We start from the raw sequence: 23,117 nt of genomic DNA on the forward strand, positions 1-23,117 counted from the left end.
TTCTGTGACTAATGCTCTCCACCCACAAGCTCTGCTGGTGGGTTTGGGAGTCTGGGAGATGCCAGTTCAAGTCCTGCCACGGCAGAGCTCAATCAGTCAAAACACAACTGCTGCAAGGTGCCAAGTCAAAGGCATCGTGTCAGAAACATGAGACACATGGAAATCTATGCAAAAGGTCTGCAAACACTGTAATGATGCTCACCTGGCTGGCTTTGGCAGGAGGAATCTCCATTAAACAAAGGAGGGCTGATCCAAAATTTAGTCAATCGAAAAACTCACTGGCTTCAAAGGTGAAAAGCCCGAGACCCCCACAAGAGATCCGGGGTTTTTGACTGGCCACATCAAACAAAACAACTCTGATTTTCTAAGATGTTACAAGACACATCTGAGAGATTAATTTATCTGGATAGGAAAGGAGGAGCAAATCCAGAAGACAAAGGAACTGCGGCTGAACAGCTAAACAATATTCTCCCACAAGTACCAAACAGAAAGATATAAAGGATCCAGTTACCACAGATGAGAGAGAAATCATTTCCAAAGTCCAATGTAAATGACACAGCCACCAAAGGAAGACTCTGCTAAGTGAAAAGTTGGCCTACAAGTACTTGCACAAATCTTTCAAAGAACATTACATTTATTTCTGGGAGGCAAGTTTTAAACTCTTGGCCTCCAAACAGGTGTCCAGGCAGAGATTTGGAGGTTAAGGTTGGTTCATGCACTCCCTGCTCCAGCTTTGCTTTCATTTTCAGAGCTCAAACTTCTCAGGTTACCTAAGCCTTTAGGACAGTTTCAGTGAATTAAATATAAGCCAAGAAGAGAGGGTTTAAGGGAGATATGGCCTGTTGTTAATATTCTTACACACAGCCACCGCTGGAACCGCTTACAATTTTCTGCTCAAAATAACCCTTCGTGAACATGCAACCGCCGTGCAAGGAGTCACCTTGGAATATTTCCACCCTAAACTGTCTTGCAGCACTCAGCTGAAATAAGAGCAAACCCATCACCATCTACTGGGAACCAGCAATTCAAAAGGCTGCTAAAATGGCAGCATTTATTTCAGTTGCGATATACCATCTGCTCCTTTTATCAAATAGACACATATAGCTTTTGGTTAAGATATTCACATGAGGTACCATATGATCTTTTTACACTGTAAATAAAACCTGTATTTTTGTTTCATTATCACATATATTAACATTGCAACGTATTCCCTGAGAGTTATTTCTGGTCTACAAATAATAAAAATCAACATTTTTATTTCAACAGAGAAAGGACACCGCTCAGAATTAGATAAAGCATCACTTGCTAATAAAGTTACCGTCTCTGAAAGGATCACTGCCTCAGACTGCTGCAGAGAAATATCAGTAGATTTAAATTCTTTATCAAATATCTCTTGATGCTTGCTGTTCCTTTTCTCCTTCTTCTTTTCCTTCTTATCTTTATCTAGGTCATCCTTGTCCAATTTATCTTGCGACCTAGAATGCATCTTTTTTGGCAGGAGGGGCTCCAGCACAAACCTAAAGAAAAATGTTGTTGCTTAGCTCCATAAAACACTATTTTCAAAACAACTAATTTTTATTTACATATTTCCCAAAGTCTCCCTCCAGTTAATGACTCTGCTAAACCAGGAAAACTCATTAGAGAGAGAAGGAGGGGGCAGAAGGTCATAACAATCATAATTGTCTTGCAATAAAATTCATTGCAGAACTGCTGGAGAATCAGTGGTGCAGATTTCCCTACTCTGTAGTGAATTTACTGGTTTGTGGCTGCACAAATTCCTGAGTTTCATGTAAAAAATGAGTTTCTCATTCAGCATTTCCACTATCCAGGCTGTGGCACCAGGGCAGGTGTGCCAGCAGGCAGACAGTTGGAAATTCCAGCTGGAATCAGCACTAAAAGTGTGGATAATTGTACACTGTGTTAAAGAATCACAAGATGGCTTGGCTTGGAAGGGACCTCACAGACCATCCAGTTCCAACTCCCCGCCATGGGCAGGGACACCTTCCACTAGATCAGGTTGCTCCAAAACCCATCCAACCCGGCCTTGGACACTTTCAGGGATGGGGCATTTGTAGCTGGACAAACCAATTTATTTTATATTATAAATGCCAAAAAGCCACTAAGATCATACCTAGACAAAATGACACTGCCAGATTTTAAGAGATTGTCTCAAACCATCACATTACAAAACCAAAACCAAACCAAAAATACCCAAACAAAGGCATTTTTTTAACATTGGAAAAGCATTTCCCATTTCATGGGGAGACATGTACAGGCCACAGTCTTTGCTGTGACATAGCAGGGTATTCCTATTTCAGAGAATTTGCAGTGACATTATCCTAATCTCCTCCACTAGCAGCAATATCCAGCAGCAGTATCCCAAATTATTATTATTTTTGGCTATTATTTGAAGCACTAAAGGTCCTTCAGCTTGCAGCCTACTTTAACTCATTTGATGTGAAGATGCTCAAACCAGAACCTGCAGCAGCAGCCCCTGAGCCATTTTTCCCTGGGAACCAAAGCCAAAATCACACTGGTTGGGAACAAAACCACAGGGTTTATCCATCCCATTTTACAGACAGGGAACCCAGGGCCACAAAGTACTTCAGTGACAGAGCCCTGAGCAGCCAACAGCTCTCCCAACACCTTTTAGCCACCTGAGTTGGATATTTTAGGGCAAGCTGGGCTGGGTTGGAGGGCGGTTCCAGAGCCTCAAAGGCTGATTGCAAGTTTACAAGAGGAACTACCATTCTTCAGACAATGATTAATTGCTTCCCTTCCAGGCATTACTATTATTAGGGCTATTAATTATTTGTAGGCAATGTATCCATGATAAAATGGGTCAGCACACCATGCTCTAACTGGAAGAACATCAGGACTTGCAACAGCTGACAAATCCCACTGGCACCCTGGGACTTCCCCCCTTCCAACCACTGAGTGGAAGTGCTCAGATTTGTACTTCTAAGTCCCGTTTTAGGTAGTGAATAAACCCAAGATCCTTTTTTAAAGTCAGTTTTATTTATACCTAGAGCTGGGAGTTGTAAAACACATCCTATGTCAGTGTCTGCCTTGAGTCTTTAGTGTTTAAAAGCTCCAAAGCAGGAGGAGCTAGAGATGGCATAAAATAAAATATAAGTTGGGTGATTTGGACAAGACAGTCTGTTGGCTTCATTTTTAATTGTTTTTTTAGCTTAATCTCTATTCTAAAAATTAACATATGAAGAGGGGGGACATGGAAAGCAGAGAGAAGAACTGACCATAAACCCCATCAACTATGGTAGGTACATGAAGGAACTTCTTCCAGGTGAGAAGTGCCAAACTTCCCACATGATTTAACAGTCACACGAATTTTTGAGTCTTTCACAGTATCATTTACATCTCATCACTTTTTTTCCTCCTGCTCCACTGATCAAGCAAATGAGTACTTTTTCAGATCTTCACAATGCTAATAATTGTTCATTATATTTTCCTGTATCATCCTGGGCTTGGAGCAGGAGCTGAGATGCACCAGGATCTTTGTAAGTTGCTTTTAGAAATACAAACTGAGTAGACTCTTTGTGTGTATTTACATATTAAGACCCTCCCAAACTGCTAAGTGAGACTTACTGCACCAAAGCTAAGATGGAGAGGTGAAACCTGAGTAAATAATATCCAATTAGAAAGAAAAACACATTTAAAGATTTTGAAGGGAAAAAGAGAAAAAGGTAGAGGCAGGCAGCAAAAGAATCAGTATTTTTCTTCTGAGAGAAAATAAAGTTGCCCATTAACCTTTGATGGTTATTACCTCTAAATTCCAGCAAGACAAATTTGTGGATGAATTAGTCAAAACACAAGCTCATCTCTGCTGTCCTACATTTCCATCATGGCTCCCGGTGTATACATTCTAGAAGCTGAACTGTGCTCTGTTTGCAGCTCTTCCCAATGGGCAAATAAACTACTTGTAATCAAGGTCAGCACCACGTTGGTCCTTCGGTGCTGTATTTAATTTTACTTGATGCTTTTAGTCTCCAGTCAGGTAATAACTCACCTCTGAAGGTGCACGAGGGACATGAACATTTCTAGCACATCCCTATAAGTCAGCAGCCCTTCAGGAGGCTTTAAAAAACTGCTGCCTAGGTCAAATATTGCATTTCTGGATTACAGGGATGCCTCGGGGCAGGAAGAAGGAGAAGGGACTTCTGAGGCTGCATGGAAAGCCCAGACAGCAAACAGATTATTTTGTTCTTTGAGGGATGTGACTGTGAGACAGGGCTTATCAACAGAATTCCCAGTTCTCATGTGAAATATCTTGATAAGTCTTGAAGTACAATCTTGCCATAAGCAGCTTTTCCTCTGGCAGCAAAAGTGAGCAGCAGTGATTGAGCAGTTCACTAATCCCTTCCTTCTCCTGAGCTCCACCTGGGTACTGTGACAGGGTTGGCTGCACAAGCACCTCATCACTGACTCCAAAGATCACTGCTGCACTAATACACTTGCAATACTCTAAAAGGGATAATTTGTCTCCTCTTTATTTTTTTTTTGTTTGAATGCTTAGGGGGGTTTGTTTCACTTTTTAAAAAAGGACAAAGAAGGGCATTATATTTATCTTGGTTAAAAACCATGATATCTTGAGATAAATGTCTATATAGGCTGATGTTTTTACCCAATATTATGCTGGCATTTAAAAAATCATAGAAAGTTTGGGTTGGAAGGGACCTTAAACACCATCCAGTTCCACCCCTTCCCATGGGCAGGGACATCTTCCACTAGCCCAGGTTGCTCCAAGCCCTGTCCAACCCGGCCTTGGACACTTCCAGGGATGGGGCAGCCACAGCTTCTCTGGGCAACCTGTGCCAGGGCCTGACCACCCTCACAGGGAAGAATTCCTTCCCAATATTCCATCTAACCCTGCCCTCTGGCAGTTTAAAGCCATTCCCCCTTGTCCTGCCACCCCATGCTCTTGTTCAAAGTCTCTCCCCAGCTCTCTTGGAGCCCCTTTAGGCACTGGAAGAGCCTTCTCTTCTCCAGGTTGGACAATCCCAGCTCTCTCAGCCTGTTTTCACAGCAGAGGTGCTCCAGCCCTATGACCAACTTAGTGCAAAATCACCCCCACCCCACTCTAGTTCACAGAGTATTATTATACTATGAACCAAATCTGGGATAAAATTCACTGGGAAACAACCCAACCAAAAACCTCACACATCTGAGACCAAACAAACACAGGAGGAGTCAGGAGGATCGGAAGGAGTAACACCATGACAGCCCAGAGATCTGGAGATGATGACAACCCTCCAAACCCAAGGATAAGCCCTGGGTGAGCATTTCCCACTCACCCATCAGAGCCAGGCCGGGAGGGGGTGCTGTCTGAGGAGATGGAAGACACGGATGCCACAGAAAGGGGTCTGGAAGACGACGGCATCGTGAAGGACCTCACCATGGAGCGCGGCCGACTGCCCCGCCTGTCCTCCAGGCTGGAGAGCTGTGGGAGAGAAACACGGGATCTTACCTCTTGAACCACGATATCACTGACATCTGGCCACCAAAAGGAATGTGGGAAGGTCCCATGGCTTTCCTTCTACATAGAGCTTTGTGTTATTTAATATATATTAAATATTATTATATTTATACCTCGTGTTTAACAACTAAGAAAGAGATTGTAAAGGAAATTTATTTAAAGGACTAGGAAGAAATATTTAGGTCCTCATGGGCACATGTGGAATTTTAAGCATATTCCATTAATTCAAGAATACTCTCAGGCACATGGTGTGACTCCTGGGGATGGGCTCGTGTAAGGCCAGGAGTTGGACTCAATGATCCTCGTGGGTCCCTTCCAGTTCAGCATATTCATAATTCCTTTATTTCAATGGTATTCAAATGCTTTTTTACATCTGGTCTTTAAAAAGGAGCTTTCTACAAATATTTTTGTAATCCATCTCTGCAATCAAAGAGACTGCCCTGTCAACATATTTAGGTGAAATGGAGTTTAAAAAAACCCCAAAACCACAAAGTAAAAACACACTAAGAGAAACCTGATGTCAAAAATGTCAGGAGAGCCAATTTACAGAGTGACATCCAGTTTTAGAAAAAAATATCTTAAAGTTTAGGTTTTGTTTTAGACAATTTCAGAGTTCTGAATATTTATCCAAGCTTTGTTAGTCATTAATAACTGATATATGCATAAAATAATTGAACTCTTTCAGTCAACAAATAAGAATCCCATGCTGTTTAATTACAGGTATATTTTCCACCCTGTCAACTACTGGTAAATTGGCTTTGTACAAGGAAGACAGAAGCGATAAAACTCCATCAATGCTGACAATTTTTCCTGTGGGTTGAGTGAAATTAGAGATAACACCACCTGTGTATGACTTTCCAGTCATCTCCCTCATGATGTAAATGGATATTATATTACTGAAGTGACTGACATGCAACTATCATTAATGTTGATTATTCCTGTTCTCCTAGGGAATAAATCACTATTTGAACATTTTCCTAAATATTTTAGATGGGATTTGAAGGACCACAAAAGGAGCAACAGTTGCAAGAATACCATGAAGGCTGGCATGTTCCCTGTAAGATCTCAATGTCCCCATTAAAAAAATTGTCATTGCTATGGACAGAATCAGAGAATCACAGAATCATTTAGGTTGGAAAAGACCTCCAAGATCATCGAGTCCACCCTGTGCCCAATCCCCACCTTGTCACCCAGCCCAGAGCACTGAGGGCCACATCCAGTCACTCCTTGGGCACCTCCAGGGATGGGGACTCCAAACTGCCCTGGGCAGCCCCTTCCAATGCCTGAACACCCTTTCCATGGAGAAATTCCTCCTGATGTCCAACCTGACCCTCCCCTGGCACAGCTTGAGGCTGTTCCCTCTCATCCTGTCCCTTGTTCCCTGGCAGCAGAGCCTGAGCCCCCCCAACTCCTCCCTCCTGTCAGGGAGCTGCAGAGTGAGAAGGTCCCCCCTGAGCCTCCTTTCCTCAGGCAAAAGTGATCATTTAATACCCCCCAATCCATGTGGCTTTTGACTGAATTATCAATTCTATTCTCAATTACAAAGCTGTTTGCTGGCTTCTGGCCTTCCTCCACCTTGGGTAATGCTCAAAAGCAGAACAAACCCGCACTGGAAACACCACCAAATTCTGGTTGCACCTTGAAGATGAAGCAGGAACTGAAAAAAGTTTGTTGGAGTGAGAAAAGCATGAATTTGAGTCCTCCTAAAGCTCATTATGTAGGAGTTATTGTTTAATGCCTGCCCACATTTAGGGTGATGCCAGAGGACATATTGATTGCACAGCCCTCCCATCCCTAAGGGAATCACATCTATGAAAAGGTGACATTCAGCTCTCAAAGAATCATGTTAAGTGGCAATTTTTTAATGTATTTTTGTAACCCAAATCCTTCAAAATTGAAGAATTGCCTTGACGTTTAAGGAACAGAGTCGGGCAATTTAGAAATTGTTCCCACGCTCAGCAATGGAAGCCCCAAAGCTTTTTCTACATCTCTTACCACCTCTCAGTATTTCATAATTTGATGATCACTGAGCACAACCAGGCAATGCTTTATCGACATGGCTTTTTTAACCAGTGGGAATTATGGCACAGGAATACACAAGTGGCTGTCATTTAAAGGAATTCCACATATTAAGGGAAGATGAAGCCAGCAGGTACTCACCACAGCACGGACCCCGTACTGCTTCTCCACCTTGTCCTTCAGCTGCCTGAAACAAGCCTCCATCCTCTCATGGAATGGCCTCAGGGCCTCTGTCACCTTCTCCCCGTGGATCCGGATGCCTTCTGCCAGGAATGGGATCTGGAAGGCAGAGTTTGGCTGCTTCACCCTGCCCAGTCCCTCCCAAGGGAAGAGTTAGGGCAGGACTCCCACATGGGAGTAAAAGATCTCATGGAATAATAATTGAAGTAGTAATAATTGCAATAATAACAGCAATAACAACAGTAAAAATTGTAAAAAAATAATTATAATAATGAAAAGCATAAAGATAAAAATTATATTAAAACTAAAAATAATATTAAAATGACCATAAGAAGGATTATATATCATCATAGTAATCATCATCATTCATTCTATGACACAATACAATAAAAAAGATCTAAAAATCTGTTATTCATGATTTCCCATCTTCTCTGTTAATCAAAGTCCTTTAAATTTAATACACCCTTAGTTCTTCCCAGAAATCCCCCGTTGGAGGCCAAGCTGGATTTACCAGACAGCACAAACCCTCCTGTGATGTCCTATTCCCAACCTCCTATACATTCTACACTATAAAATGGCAAATTGAGGAACGATGAGTGTCACACCAGGTCAATAAAATCAAATCTTTTCCCAGTTCCATGAGAATAAAACCTTAAAGACGAAAATAGTTGTAAGTTTTCTTTAATAAAAGCTTCTTCTAAACCTGCAGATGAGCTACATCCTTGGCCAGATCTATATTGTAGAGCAATACTGATTAATAAAACTATCTATATAGTTCTCCTTAGAAAAATTATTTTATTTTCTATGGGAAGAAAACAGAAGAGGAAAAAAATTACATTAATTTCTTCTGTAACTGAAAATAATAATTTGTCTTCAAGGCTTCTGTCACAAAATATCCACGCCAGCCCAGGATTATATAATTAGTTCAAAGTGTGGAGGTGTAGCTGACCTTTGGAAATGTTTTAAGAGAGATATTTTCATTCCCACAGCTATGCAGACGCACCAATAGAGTTTTCTACCTCCAGCTCAGGAAAAATATTTCCTCTTCCAGGTCCATTCCAGCCCACACAGTGCTCTGATTCTAACTTAGATATTCTCTGCAGCAATCAAGCTAAGAGGCTTCTCCTTAATAATTCATAATTAAATCATAATACTGATTAAACCCAGATTTTTCTAATAAGACTGAGCAGCAATCAGAGGGAACAGCTTTATTAGTAAGGAGAATAATAAATACACAGATGAATTACAGATGAACAAACTCAAGGAATCTTATCGAGACGATTCTCTGGGATTTGGCACTATTTAAATGGACTACAAAGAGAAGGAAGAATAATGACTTTTTTTTTAACATAGTCACTTTATTTACAGCCACATGGATTTGAACTCGATAAAAAATAAACATTAATTTCAGAAAGTTCCCTTGCTCTGAGTAAGTAAATGAATTTCTAAATCTTCATAATTATCAGGCCACACTGGGACCCTCCTGTGTTGGAGTGGTGAGTGGTCACTTGGCTCATTCATTTCAAAGAACCTGTTGACCTCTTAAACGGAATCTTTTTTAAAAAAATGGAATTACCGAGGTGCAGCACAGGTAAAGTCTGAAGTTTCAGCTCTGGGATCATTTTTATGAGGAGAAAATGCTCGAAGGAGCCTGTCCCAGTGGGTGAGCCACCTCCAATTTGGAAAATCAAGCAACATGAACTAAACGACAATATTTGTAGGAGGAAAAAATATGTAGAAGAAGGAGAAAGGAGAAGACAAAGATGATGAAGGAGATGAAGCCAAAGAAGAAGAAAAAGCAGCAGCAGGAGTAGAACAAGAACAAGAACAAGAAGAAACCAAAGAAGACAAAGAAGAAAAAGAAGAAAAAGAAAAGCTGTTCCTTAACAGAACCTGAAATTTAATAAACTTTCCATGGCTTTGCTACAGAACAACTGTGAGCCTGCTGAGTTGGGATATTTGGTCTCCCTGTCCAAGACCACTTAATCCTTGAACAATTATCAAGTGCAGGAAGAACCTTCTGACTGTTTTACCGTTTCTGCTTCACCACTTTCTACCTACTTCAAAATTCTTCCAACATCTTCCAACACGCCTTTCCAGGCATTAACACAGGGAAATGTGGAGATGAGTGACATGGAATTTTAAACCAACATGAATCTTCAATAGAGAGAGAATTTTGCCACATTCATGGTACTGCCAATTTTCGTCGCTTTGGAGAAAAGGCTGGGCTTGCTTAAGGCTCTATTTCAAAAGACCATACAGGTCTTTTTGTCCCTCACCTTTGGAGAGGTGAATGCAAAAGTGGTGGAAGCAGCAGAGCTAGAAATGAATGAGGTGAATGAGAGAGGAAACCTGTTCAAGACAGCACTTATTTATTTCATAACTCTCATCTTTGTTGATGTTAAAATTTTATCAAGCTCCACTGCAACTTTAAATTACTCCCCAATTTTTTTTCTTTTTAAAAAATCTTGATCTGCTTGGCTGAAAAGAATGAAAACCCTACATTGATTTGAAGTATTAATCTTAAAAGACAATCTTTCATAATATGAAATATCATAAAATACGATCATTAAAACATTTTTGGTATGCAGTAGTTCTTTCAGCTCTGCAGAAGTAGCACAAGATTTTTATGTGCCATGGTATTTTTATGTTTTGCTGTGCTGTAAATTAGCTAAATGTCATCAATCATTCATTTCACTACCATAATTTCAATCAAATCATTTCATTATCCTCATGTTAAAATAAAAGATCGGCTTGGTGTGGTGCAGTTGCATGGGAACAGTTTTTCCTAAGTTGGAAAAGCACCAAGGTGGATGAAAATGGTATTTTTCTAATGGTATTTATCTGGATTAATAATAGACAGAACCAAAATGTGCATTAAAAGTTCACAGGACTTATAAGAGGATAATATCCTGAAGAGCATGAATTCCACAGCTCGATGGAGAAAGAGGTAAGGGCATAGTAAAAAATTAAATTTAAGTGGTCAGCTGATAATGGGATTGTCAGGTTCCTACTATTTCATATCTCCAGATTGATTTATACAGCACTGAGAAAATCTCTGTGTGATTACAAACTCCAAGCCCCACATTAGCGAAAAATGAAAACTCATTTTTGCTTTCAATCACTGTCAGCCCGTGATGAATTCAGCCCCTGCCTCCCTTCCAAAGCTTCCACACACCTCCCTCTCCCAACACCAGCCAATACCTGGGAGTCAAATCCAACCCTGTGTGCTGAAAACTGAAATACTGTGAGAAGAAGTTTAAATTTGAGGATACCTCAAATGTATATCAAACATTTAAAAGCATGGAAAGGGCTTTTAGTGACAGGAATTTTCAGATATAAAAATGATTTTTGATTCCTTCTCTCTATTTTTCTGGTTCCTATTGTTTTGCAACTACAAAACTGATGGGAAACCATGTATTTAAAAGCACTGGATAATTCAAATTCAATGTGATTAGCTGCCATATATATTTCCAAAATGCAATATAATTTTAATACACAAATGCCACCAAAGTGCATCTTTGCTGAGGAAAAGTGTGTTTGTAAATTCATTTGAAGTATCACTCTCAGAGAGCTGACACCAAGTCAGTCTTCTGGGACCAAATTATTTTCCTCTAGAAAACTTAAAGCCTATAAAAATCTAATCTTCTGTAAAAGCTCACAAGAAAATGAATTAATAAATGCATATTTTTTTTCAGACCAAAAGAGTTTTTATTCACTGATAGTTTTATGGCCTTCAGAGGATATTTTGTTTTTGAATTCTGTAGCTTTGGTTCTATCACCTCTAAGATTGAAACCTACAGGAATGTAAATTATTCCCTTTGTTATAAGGACCAAATTGAATATAAAAAGACAATGATTCACTTTCTTCTTCTGTGGGAAAAAACATTTCCAACCATATTGGTATTTTTGTACTTATCATAAAATTATCCTGAGACCACTGGAAAATGTCCAGTGACTATGGAACAAAACTGGATTGCCTCTTGTTTGCCCTGAAAAATGTTTTTTCATTTGATACAGATGGGAGATTTTCACTGTATTATGGTTATTAAAAAAAAAAGGAATTAAAGAAAAAGAGGCTGACCATGTTTGTTCCTTGCAGGTTTATCAAATGAGAAATGATGGCATATTTGAAAAGATGCACTTTAGCTCAAGTTCCAAGGTGGATTTAAATGGCAAAGAAGTGTATCCAGGGTGAGGAGTTTAAGGTCTGGATTTTCTCAAAGTGACACTAAGCTGCCGTTCCACAGCAGTTGGCTCTGACCAACCTGACTTCAAATTTTTTACCTGCCAAGCGATGAGATCCTTCAGCTTCTCAATCTTGTCATGATCTTCTGGATGCTCATGTATGTATTTTTCAGTAAAGAAAGCCTGTTAAATGGAGAGAAAGGAGCAGTAATTTTAGAAAATGGATCAACACCTGCTGCCAGAAGAATGAAAAACAGCAAAGACAAATGAATGGACCCAAAAGTTCTGCAAAATAGCAGTAACAGTTCCAAAGTGAAAATTAGGGAATCACAGAATCCCAGAATGGTTTGGGTTGGAAGGGACCTTAAAGCCCATCCAGTCCCACCCCCTGCCATGGGCAGGGACACCTTCCACTAATCCAGGTTGCTCCAAGGTTTGTCCAATCTGGCCTTGGACACTTCCAGGGATCCAGGGGCAGCCACAGCTCCTCTGGGTAACCTGTGCCAGGGCCTCACCACCCTCACAGGGAAAGATTCCTTCCCAATATCCCATCTAACCCTGCCCTGTAGCAGTGGGAAGACATTCCCCCTTTTCCTGTCACTCCAGACCCTTGTAAATAGTCTCTCTCCAACTTTCTTTTGCCTTCAGCTCCTGAAAGGCCACAATCAGGTCACCCCAAAGCTTCTCTTCTCTTCTCCAGGTGAACAACCCCGACTCTCTCAGCCTTTCCTCACAGCAGAGCTGTTCCATCCCTCTGATCATCTTGGTGCCTCCTCTGGACTTTGTCCAACAGATCCATGCCCTTCCCGTGCTGGGGCCCAGCTGTGGCACTGCAGGACAGGGAATTCTGCCCTTACCTTCTCATAGTTTGTGAAGCCTCCCATGACTGCAGGATCCACGATGCCGTTGAGCAGCATCGAGAGGGGGTTGATGGGCAGGTTTGGGTCATTTAAGTGCTGCTGAACCATGTTATTGATCTTATCATTGGTCAACTGCATGGTCTCTATTGCGTTTTCCAGTGGGCTGATTTCCACCTAAAATCAAACCAAAAGGTTTTAACCCAGGAGCAGAGTTTTAAACTGGCTGTTCATTAAACCACCACAATTAGAAACACTTCAGGAATTTCAGGATTTATGATTTTTGACCAGTAATTATCAGAAAGGACGATTTCAGGCATTGAGATATTTGGTATCTCTATACTGAGGTAACTGGTGTGATGATCTGTATCAGTGGAGAAAGTTAAATGCATTTTGCTGCTGCAGGATGGATTACAACCCAGCACAACATTTAGAAAGGCTCTGGCAGGAACCACGTGAGGTTTTTGGAGGATTAGGGAGAACATCAGAGATTAAGGGTCGGTGAGTTTTAGCAGCACAAAGAAGATCCAGCTTAACGTTAACAGCAAGAAAGAAATGATAACTCTAACGTGGATTTTCTGATGGAAAATGTAATCCTAAGCAGCTCAAAAATCAAGGAGATATTTTTGCAGTGATTATTTTGGTGTATTTCCAAGGACATCAAGTTTAATATGTTGAAGAGATGACATCTAAGCAATCTGCTGGGCTTATTCCCACGAGGTCACATTTTCTTCATCAGAATGTCAAGAACTGAAGGGAGACATTTCCTTTCTCCCACAGCCTGGACTTCAATGAAGAGAACTCCTCAGATGTCTTCATGGAGTGAATTAGCTCTTACACTGTCTAAAACTTGCTTATTTTAATTGACTGATCCCCAGTTATTTTTTTGATGCCCAGAAACTGTGTCTTTCAGAACGACAGTTGTTCATGTTGAAAAAAAACCCAGAATTAAAATATTTTAAGTATTAGTGAACGGGCTAAAAATTACTAATTTGCAGTGACCCAGAGTGTAGACAGTCCTCACTGGAAGACACAGCCTGCTTATATTAAAAAGATGATGTGGTAGGAAGAGAAAGGGAAGGTTAATTGAGGCCTGTGAGGAAAATGCAAGTGTATATTTGATTACACCCTCATTTACATAAATGCTACATAAACAAAGCAGCGCTTCTACCTGGCTATCAGTTGCTTACCCTGTTTCTGAGAACCACTTATAATCAAATCTCTTTAGTTGTTACTCTTACACCTGCCAGCTGATTACATCAAGGATGTTTTAATTAGCATTTTTAGCAGCCTGCCTGGTGAATTATTCTGGAAGGCAGGGAAGGAGCCTGATATTTCTGCTGGGAACAGGGAGCAGTCCAGGCTTGGACAGAGCTGAATGTGCCACGGGGGAAGTTGGGACTGTGAGAGTAAAGCCATATTCCACATCTGAAGATGTGTCAGATCAAGAACTGTTGTGAACATTACAAGCTAAATTTAGGATTCTGTCATTTGTATTAATGGGTTTGTAATTATGCAATAATGTGTTGATGAACCATTGCTTTTAAAGCTCTTGAGCATCTACAGAAATTAGCACTCATTGAGCTGACAGTGCTTCTCTGACTCTTCTGCAGCAGCAATCATGGCTTGCTTTCTCTCTCATTCTCCTTTCTTTTACTACTCTTATAACCCTCCCTCTACTTTTTTAAAAGCAGATGGAGAATTGCACTTCCCACTACTATAAACTGGGCTTTGGCACTTACTGAAAGCTATTTATTACACGTGTAAATTATGAGCCTTCTTCCAGTAGTTTGCTCACTCTGGGCCAGGAATTACATACTTTCCTGATACATTTGCACCACTACAAAATTACAAGACAAAAACAAAACAGAGATTAGAATTTGTGCTTTTTAAAATCAAGTGTGAGTCCAAATCCAGTTTTCTAATTCACTGGCTGGCCTCAGCAAATTTTTTTCCCCTACAGCTACTTGTGTCCAGCTAAACCAAATCAGATACAGAATAATGAATGTGGGCCACAAATTTCTTGCAGATAATGAACAGACTGAAAAGGTTTAGGTGAAAGTACTCAGAAGGAATTTTAAAAGCCAATAGATTTAAGGCAATTCTGCATGTTCCTATGGGTTATGTAACATAATACACTGCATTTATTAAATTACTCAGTTCTCCCAGCACTGATTTGATGTGATCTCACCTCTTCCTTTAAAGATATCCCAGTTCCATCAATAAAATATGAAACGTGCAAAGCTGCTTGAATATCTTGGTGCTTAGTAAAAGATCAATAATATCTGTATCCATAATCACAATTTAGCATTACAGGGATGTAACCTCATGATCCCACTCCCAGCCTTTTAGCTGACAGGGATCTTGCAGAAAGTCAATACCTATTTTGTAGTAACTAAGCCAGAGGAGGTCAAAAGTTATCTATAGCTGTCTTCCCACTTAGTATGAAGTTCCATTCTGGTATCATTTTTCAGCTGTGCAACTAATATAATCCTGACTCACCAAATCTCCCAGGATTTCTGCCAATTGGATGCCAAGCAGAGAGTTAGGGGTGTGTGGACACAAACTGCCTGCCAGGTTCTGCTCTGGGCTCATCAGGAAAAGAGACTTTCACCACGTTTGCCAGCCTTTCCAAGCAACACTTTTTGCAATCAAGAGGTTAAATACAATCTCCTCCATCAGGATTATATTGAAACTACAAAATTCATTAAAAATTCAATGTGTTTTATTCAGCTGCCTATTACTGTCACACATCACATTCATATTCTGTTACTATAGATACCATAGTAATTTTCTGCATTACTTCTGTTCATCCAAATACAACTGTCCAACATAACCTCAATGGAGCAATGAAAAAGGTTTTAATTAATCATATGCAAATTGTTCTTTTCCTTTAAAAATAAGCCTCACAAGAGAGATTTAAAAACCGCAGTAACAATGTTTTTATTGCTCCTTAAAAATTACAGCTGTGTAAGAATAATTTAATCTTAAAGGCGTTTAATGGATATGTCTTATCTAAACAGTCTAAATGGTTGAACAGAGAAATGAGTAATTTGGAGTTACTCTGTGAGGTTGCTGAGGGTATATTTAGCCAAATGTGGAGAAGAAACAAAAACAACCTTTAATCACAAATGGTGAGAAAAGCAGACACATACAATGCATTTGATTTATGGTATATTTTGGATAAATGACAATCAAAATACCCAAATCCTCTTTTATAAAATTCAGGCTTGATTCATTAGGATGGGGCAGGGTTCCCCTATACCACCTTGGGTTGCCTAAAATGAAGAGGGCTGTACTGGCCTGCTGGGAGCCACAAATACTTTATAAAAGTGCTCAAGAACTTAATCACCCCTTGCCCTAAAGGCCCAGGAGAGCTGGCTGCATTCCCTTCCCTCAGGAATGGCAAAGCATTCCTTGAGTCCCCCTCAGACAACAATCAGCAGGTTCCCCTTAGGGTGCCAGACACAGTCCCATCGATTCCTCCTTGTCCACAGAACTCAAGCACAGTCACACAGACACAGAAATGCTCCCTGGCTCTACAAAACCCCCATTTTTTTAGGCAATCTCAATACAGCTGAATTGATCTTACCATGAAAACTGATTTGACTTCAAACCACCTCAGAATCCCCGGTAATTTATAGGCTGTCACATAGATGGTTCTCTCAATCCACATGTTCTGCAAATGGAACAGAAGCCCCATGTTATCAGATGGACAGCTCTGAACTCAAGCAAAGCCTTAAAACATTCTCACCAGGAAAAAGAACCACAGCACAACAGATGTTACAAAGCCAGGGGGGAATTTCAAATGGTATCTGCTTGTGGGGAAGATGGAGCAGCACTGATTTATAACTGAGATGTGACTTAGCAGAGAACAACTGCTCTTATGAAAGGAGAAAGCTATGGGAAAGATCCACCAGTTTAATTGGACTGTTATTGTTCACAGAATCCCAGAATGACCTGGGTGGGAAGGGACCTTAAAGCCCATCTGGTTCCACCCCCTGCCATGGGCAGGGACACCTTCCACTAGCCCAGGTTGCTCCAAGCCCCGTCCAACCTGGCCTTGGACACTTCCAGGGATCCAGGGGCAGCCACAGTTTCTCTGGGCAACTTGTGCCAGGGCCTCACCACCCTCACAAGGAAGGAGTTTTATTGACCATTAAACATGTGTTTTAGTAAAAAATGACAAAAAAAAAAAAAGAAAAAGGTATTAGTGAAAGAAGATTTTTAAATCCCTGATTGGAATCTTCGTGGCAAGGGAAGTTTTGGTAAGACACATCTATTGTTTTAGGTGTAGCAATTTAAAACCCTTTCTCAAAACAGCTGTAAATTCAGCTTTGCCCATTTTTTTCCTACTGGTATAAAACAGAACATGACAAATAGGTTTAAATGAACTTCTAGAAAAAAATCACTTTATACCTAGAATTTATTTTTCAGAAACCAAAAGACAATGAATGGTTCAGATGCTCAAAATAGAGGAGAATAAACACTCCAACCCAAAGTTTAGTCTATGTTCTTTAATATTTTTTACCGCAAATTCATTGTCTGGGTTTTTCTCTCCTTTTCGAACGGGACGCGAATACTCAAAACGTTGGACTTCATTCACCCTGTAGAAACTGGAAGAAAGGAAAAGAATCATGGAATCACAGAATGGTTTGGGTTGGGAGGGACCTTAAAGACCATCTAGTTCCAACTCTCAAAAGCACAATGAAAATCAAATGCCCTCTGTTTAGGAATTGCTACTAAACTCTAGTATTAGAACAAGTTTATGCATAGATATAAAATGCTTATGGGATCACTGTTTTCCAGTGGGTTGGATGGAATCTCTACCAATATTAAGAATTATCATGAAATGTCCTCACCATTACCACCCTCCTTGGCTTTGTACAGATTCATTATACAACAAGAACCAGTTTGTTATAAAGGAGACCGATAAAATCACAAAACCACCCCAAACTCACCTCATGATTTGCTCTGACACCGGCCTGTGAAATTTAGATGGTAAATCCAGTTTTGGCTTTACAGTAAAGCACTGAATATCTGAATTTGGGAGTTAAGAAGTAAAAAGTGAATTTAAGTTACATAGAACAAGCAGCTCAACAGGAACACAAAAAAAAAAGACAGAACAAAAAAATTCATGTATTATACAGAATCACAGAATATGCTGAGTTAGAAGGGACCCACAAGGATCAATCAAGTCCAATCCTTAGCTCCGCACAGGATCATTCCCAGGGGTGACACCATGTCCCTGAGAGCATCATCCAAATGCTCTTTGAGCTCTGGCAGCCTTGGTGCTGTGCCCACTGCCCTGGGGAGCCTGTTCAGTGCCCAACCACCCTCTGGGGGAAGAACCTTTTCCTGAGATCCAACCTAAACCTGCCCTGACACAGCTTCAAGCCATTCCCTGGGTCCTGTCCCTGGTCCCCACAGAGCAGAGATCAGTGCCTGCCCCTCCTAAGGAAGTTGTAACTGCAGTGAGGTCTCCCCTCAGTCTCCTCTTCTCCAGCTGGACACACCAAGTGCCCTCAGTGTCCTCAGATGGCTTCAAATCAAGGCCCTTCACCATCTTCATCGCCCTCTTTTGAACACTCCCTAATGGCTCAACATCTTCCTTATATTGTGTCACCCCAAACTGCCCCAATATTCCAGGTGAGGCCGCCCCAGATCAGAGCAGAGTGGGACAATCCCCTCCCTGGCCCAGCTGGCGATGCTGTCCCTGATGCCCCCAGGACAGGGCTGGCCCTCCTGGCTGCCAGGGCACTGCTGACTCGGGGACAACTGGCCACCGACCAGGACCCCTGAGTCACCCACAAGGGTGCTCCCTGAGTCCACAAATCCTTGCCCCGTGCTGTTGGACACACGGCTGTGCCCAGGGTGCAGCCCAAGGATACACTGGCCAGAGGAGTTTTTGATGTCATCGCCCGGCGGTGACGTCGTCTTCATCTTCTCCGCGTTGGGGAACTGAGTCAAGAGCCGAGCCTCGAAGTCCTCCCGCCGCTCATACTCCTTGCCCCGGTAAATGAACACTTTGTTCTGGAAACAAGTTGACACATTAAATCCTGCTAAAACCAGCAGCCTCAGTGAGGACCTGGGATCCCAGAAGCGCTGACTCCAGTGCTGTTAAGCGAGGAATTTCCCATTCCCCACACTGTGGTATAATCAATAGTTTACAAATATTTTATGCCGGCTCAGTAAAGCACAAATGGGTTTTCTCGCCTCCAAGTCAGTGCTGAGATCATTAAGCACACACTTACCTTTAGGTATATGCATAAACCACACTAAAATCAACTAAAATGTGATCTCAAGAAGCTATAAAATTGGTGGCCATTGAAAATATATTAAGACAAATCATTTCTACCAAATCTCAGACCGCCCTCTGTAAATCCTCTCCTCCACCTTCCTCAGCTAATGGTGGAATGCAGGCACATAAACTGAATTAGGCTTTTCATACATAAAAAATATTAAAAAGCACTGAGGTGAGCAAGCAAGAGTAGCAGAGAAAAATATAAACATAAAATGATGCCAATTTGAGGAGGAAGACTCAAAAATACTGAGTCTTCTAGAAAGACCGATACAGACTTCATATTTGTGTATTAGATTTTTGCCATTTTTTTGCCTTTGTTAAGTTGTCTGCACACAGCATAACTTTAAAATGAGGTGTTTTCTATTCATAAGTATTTGGTTTTTTTTAACAATAAAGAAAATTAAGACATTTACACAGTCCCTTTCTACGCTGATTTAATTCAATTTGAAAGAAAAACGCAAAAGATGCTGCACATTTTTAACTGATCAAATATATTAAAGTAAGTTTGGATAAAATTTGCATCTGAATATGCTTAACCTCATTATTCATCTCAAAGTGAGCACTTGGTGAAAAAAATTATACAGCACTTAATAAAAAAGGGTGTTATGACTCGGGGTAGAAACCTGGAATAGCTTCCATTTGCCCAGTTGGGTTTAATTCTGCAATGGTGCCTTTTGAAATGCTCAGTAGATGAAAGAATACTCTCAAATTGGGAAAAAATGGTAATAACAGATGCCTAAGAAGTTTCTATATAAGTGTAATTCATGTATATACACTTGTAATTCAGAAGGAATATTCGAATAGAAGGAAAAGCTTGAATTTAGGATTTTCTCAATTAGCAAGGTACTTAATAGCCTGTTTTTCAGGGGTTTTATTGCTCATTTATTATAAGTTGACCAATCCACAAGGCTCTTATAAGTGTCTTCCTGAACTTACAAAGCCCCCATTCAGTTGTGAGGAGAAAAAGCAGTTTAATATTAATATATCAGACTAACACTGCTTTGCCTGGTCTCCTGCTGGCTGTTGATCACAGCAATTAAAGGGAAGGTTGTGCTTTGTGCTCCTGACAGAGCTCAGGATTAGATAGGATATTGGGAAGGAATTCTTCCCCATGAGGGTGGTGAGGCCCTGGCACAGGTTGCCCAGAAAAGTTGAGTAAATAACTAATGGGTGATTCCCATTCACCAACTGCCAGAGGATCATGATACAGATGCAATTCAGAAGTGTTAAATCCCCACTCTTATTAGCCACTAATTCAACCCATAAAAATCCTGATTTTAGTGGGAAAAAAATCTAAAATGCCACTAAAACTACATTCCTGGCATCAACCAAGTGACATATGTTTTAAACTGACACATGACACAGGCAAATCAATGATAAAAGATTGTAATTAAAGGTTTCACACACCTCTGATAGTCAACTTCATTTTAGTGACCATGTTGGAAAGGACTCTGACACAAAAACAGGGTCACACACAAAAGGCTTCTCTACCATACCCATATATATATATATATATATAACCTATCAGGCAAGAATGTCACCATTTCAGAGGGTGCTGGTTACGACCCTGAGTGACGGACTGGGTGACTTATCTTAATTTCTAGTGATAACCTGAAGAAATAGAAAGTATTGGATATGTTTGAAGAAAAAAAAAATCTCTACTAAAATTCAACTACTCCATAACAAAAACTGGAAAAGAAAAAACAGGGCTTGTTTTATACATCTAAAAACAACTGCCAGTGTCAAACAGTTTTATCCACAACCAAGAGAAATTTCCAGAGCAAGAAACCTTGTTGACCTCTATGGAAAAAAGTGGACACTTACCCTTATGAATGTTGGGAATCCCTGGCCATAGTATCCAACAGCAAAATAGTCTGGTTTTGGTCTTATCACTTTCACAATGTTTTCATAGAACTGGGCTTGCTTTCTCTGCAAAGTAAACAGAAGGAATTTTAAATGGCCTGAATTTAGGGAGATTCCTTACACTTAAGATCTGGATCTGTTTTATGTGCATCTCTAAACTAAAGATGTACATTTCCCCTGCCTCTTTTTCCTCACCACTTTATCAGATACATGGTGACATTCTGAAATACCAGACTCTGGAGCCATTATTTTTATGTTCAGCTTGGTGAACCTGATTGTTCCATATCCGATATCTCCATTTTGATGAACCTCATCTTGGTGAACCCCATCATTCTACATCCAATATCTCCATATTGATGAACCTCCTTGCTCCATATCCAATGTTTCACTTGCAGTGAAGGCCAAGAATTTTCAAGGCAATCTGAATTCCCAGTTGTGACACCTCCAATGCCGAAACACAGGAACAATAAAGCCAAGTACACCAAAGCTCATCTCTATGGTGCTGACTTGTCACTTTGGGGCTCTTACATCTCATTAAATTTTTCTACTACTTCTCTTCCATATTTACAACTCTTAATTTGCATATGGAAAGCAGGCAGTTGAGAACTGCAGGAAAATGTAAATTTTGGGATAAACACACGCGTGTCAGACGCCATCTGTTTGGGACACCGATACTTCTTCATCTCAAATGATGAAATAATAACAAATGAGCAGCTTCACAAGATCTGTTCATCAACTTATTTTTAGTCTATTATTTCTGTAAAGAGAATGACTCCTGATTTGGGGGGAGGTTTATTGCTGCTCCCACACAACGGATAACAGTAAATGGCAAGAAGACTACAAAGACCCAGATCTGCTGTGTATTTCTGAGCTCATCTGTAGCAAAACTATTTTGTCATTTGTCAATTGTCTTAGAGTCTGATATTTAATATTGCTTGAATAAAAGAGACAAGAGGGAGAACAGAAAGAACAAAAAACTTCTAAATTTTATTGTGGTGAGAAAAAAAAGAGCTATTCAGCAGCAGTAATAAGAAAAGCTGATGGGGTATGTGAGACCTGATTCATTCAGGAGCATGAATTTGATCTTTGTGTTATGAGGAATGAATGCCCAAAGCACATCAGGACTAATTTTTGTGACATCTCTCTAAATTTCTCCTCACTGATAAATAAAGAGCAGATGAACTCAGTTGTCTGCTGTGAGGATTGGAAGTTCTGGGTTTCCCCTCTTCTAAGAGGGAGAAACTCCATACCCATGCCTGGTTTAAACCATTGCCTGGAATTATGTCACTTAAACACTGATGTATTTACTATGCAAGAGAAATGGTGAAAAATACATAACTTGGTATTATGCCCCATCCCTGGAAGTGTTCAAGGCCAGGTTGGACAGGGATTGGAGCAACCTGGTCTAATGGAAGGTGTCCCTGCCCAAGGCAGGGGGCTGGAATGAGATGAGCTTTAAGGTCCCTTCCAACCCAAATCATTCTATCACTCTGTGATCACTGGCCATCAGCTACAATGAATAAAGTGTTAATTCCAACTTCTCCTCCAAAATGGATACAGCAGGATAATGAGAGAGTAGCTGCCTCTGCGCCAAACTGTTCATGTTCCCATGTTCAAGCATAAAAGAGCTGGAAAATTAAAACTGAGGGACTCAGAGAGTAGCTACCCCCTGGTGAATAATCATTTCTGACACATGACAATCATCTCTAGCTGAGGAACAATCTGTACCAAATTCCTTTTATACTGAAATGAATATTCTCTGTTGAATAAATCCCTAGAACAACAGTGCAGGCCACAGAATAATGAACATTCTGGGGAGATGGGGATGGAGATACTTCTGGGGAGATGGTTCTGAGTCATCTGGGTTGAGTTTGGCTGGGGTAGAGCTAATTTTCTTCCCGGTAGCTGGGGTGGAGCTGTGGTTTGGATTTGTGCAGGGAACAGGGTGGACAACACAGGGATGTTTCTGTTATGGCTGAGCAGGGCTTGCACAGAGACAAGGCCTTTTCTTCTCCTCAGCCCACCAGGGAGAGGTTGGGGGTGCACAAGGGGTTGGGAAGGGACACAGCCAGGACAGCTGATCCCAACTGATCCCAGGGATATCCCAGAGCATGTGTTGTCATGCTGAGCACGTAGAGCTGTGGGAAGAGGAAGGAACAGGGGGATGTTCAGAGTGATGACGTTTGTCTTCCCAAGTCACCAACACGTGTGA

At 40.8% G+C, this 23,117-nt stretch overlaps 1 protein-coding gene across 2 annotated transcripts in view; it reads right to left on the reverse strand.

Annotated features, from left to right (window-relative positions):
* The window catches only part of DOCK1 (dedicator of cytokinesis 1), a 276,152-nt gene that overhangs the window by 18,281 nt on the left and 234,754 nt on the right, over window positions 1-23,117 (reverse strand). For both annotated transcript variants that reach the window (XM_029962000.1, XM_025895744.2), the window contains exons 40-49: window positions 20,867-20,971; window positions 18,630-18,771; window positions 17,700-17,778; window positions 17,270-17,354; window positions 16,331-16,417; window positions 12,739-12,915; window positions 11,981-12,064; window positions 7,655-7,792; window positions 5,313-5,458; window positions 1,319-1,517 (exon numbers count right to left, since the gene is read on the reverse strand). In XM_029962000.1, the coding sequence (XP_029817860.1) occupies window positions 1,319-1,517; window positions 5,313-5,458; window positions 7,655-7,792; window positions 11,981-12,064; window positions 12,739-12,915; window positions 16,331-16,417; window positions 17,270-17,354; window positions 17,700-17,778; window positions 18,630-18,771; window positions 20,867-20,971 (1,242 nt within the window). The remainder of the gene's footprint in view (window positions 1-1,318; window positions 1,518-5,312; window positions 5,459-7,654; window positions 7,793-11,980; window positions 12,065-12,738; window positions 12,916-16,330; window positions 16,418-17,269; window positions 17,355-17,699; window positions 17,779-18,629; window positions 18,772-20,866; window positions 20,972-23,117) is intronic.

This window comes from Manacus vitellinus, unplaced genomic scaffold, assembly GCF_001715985.3.
Source record: "Manacus vitellinus isolate BGI_N305 unplaced genomic scaffold, ASM171598v3 scaffold_40_pilon, whole genome shotgun sequence".
Lineage (NCBI taxonomy): Eukaryota > Metazoa > Chordata > Aves > Passeriformes > Pipridae > Manacus > Manacus vitellinus.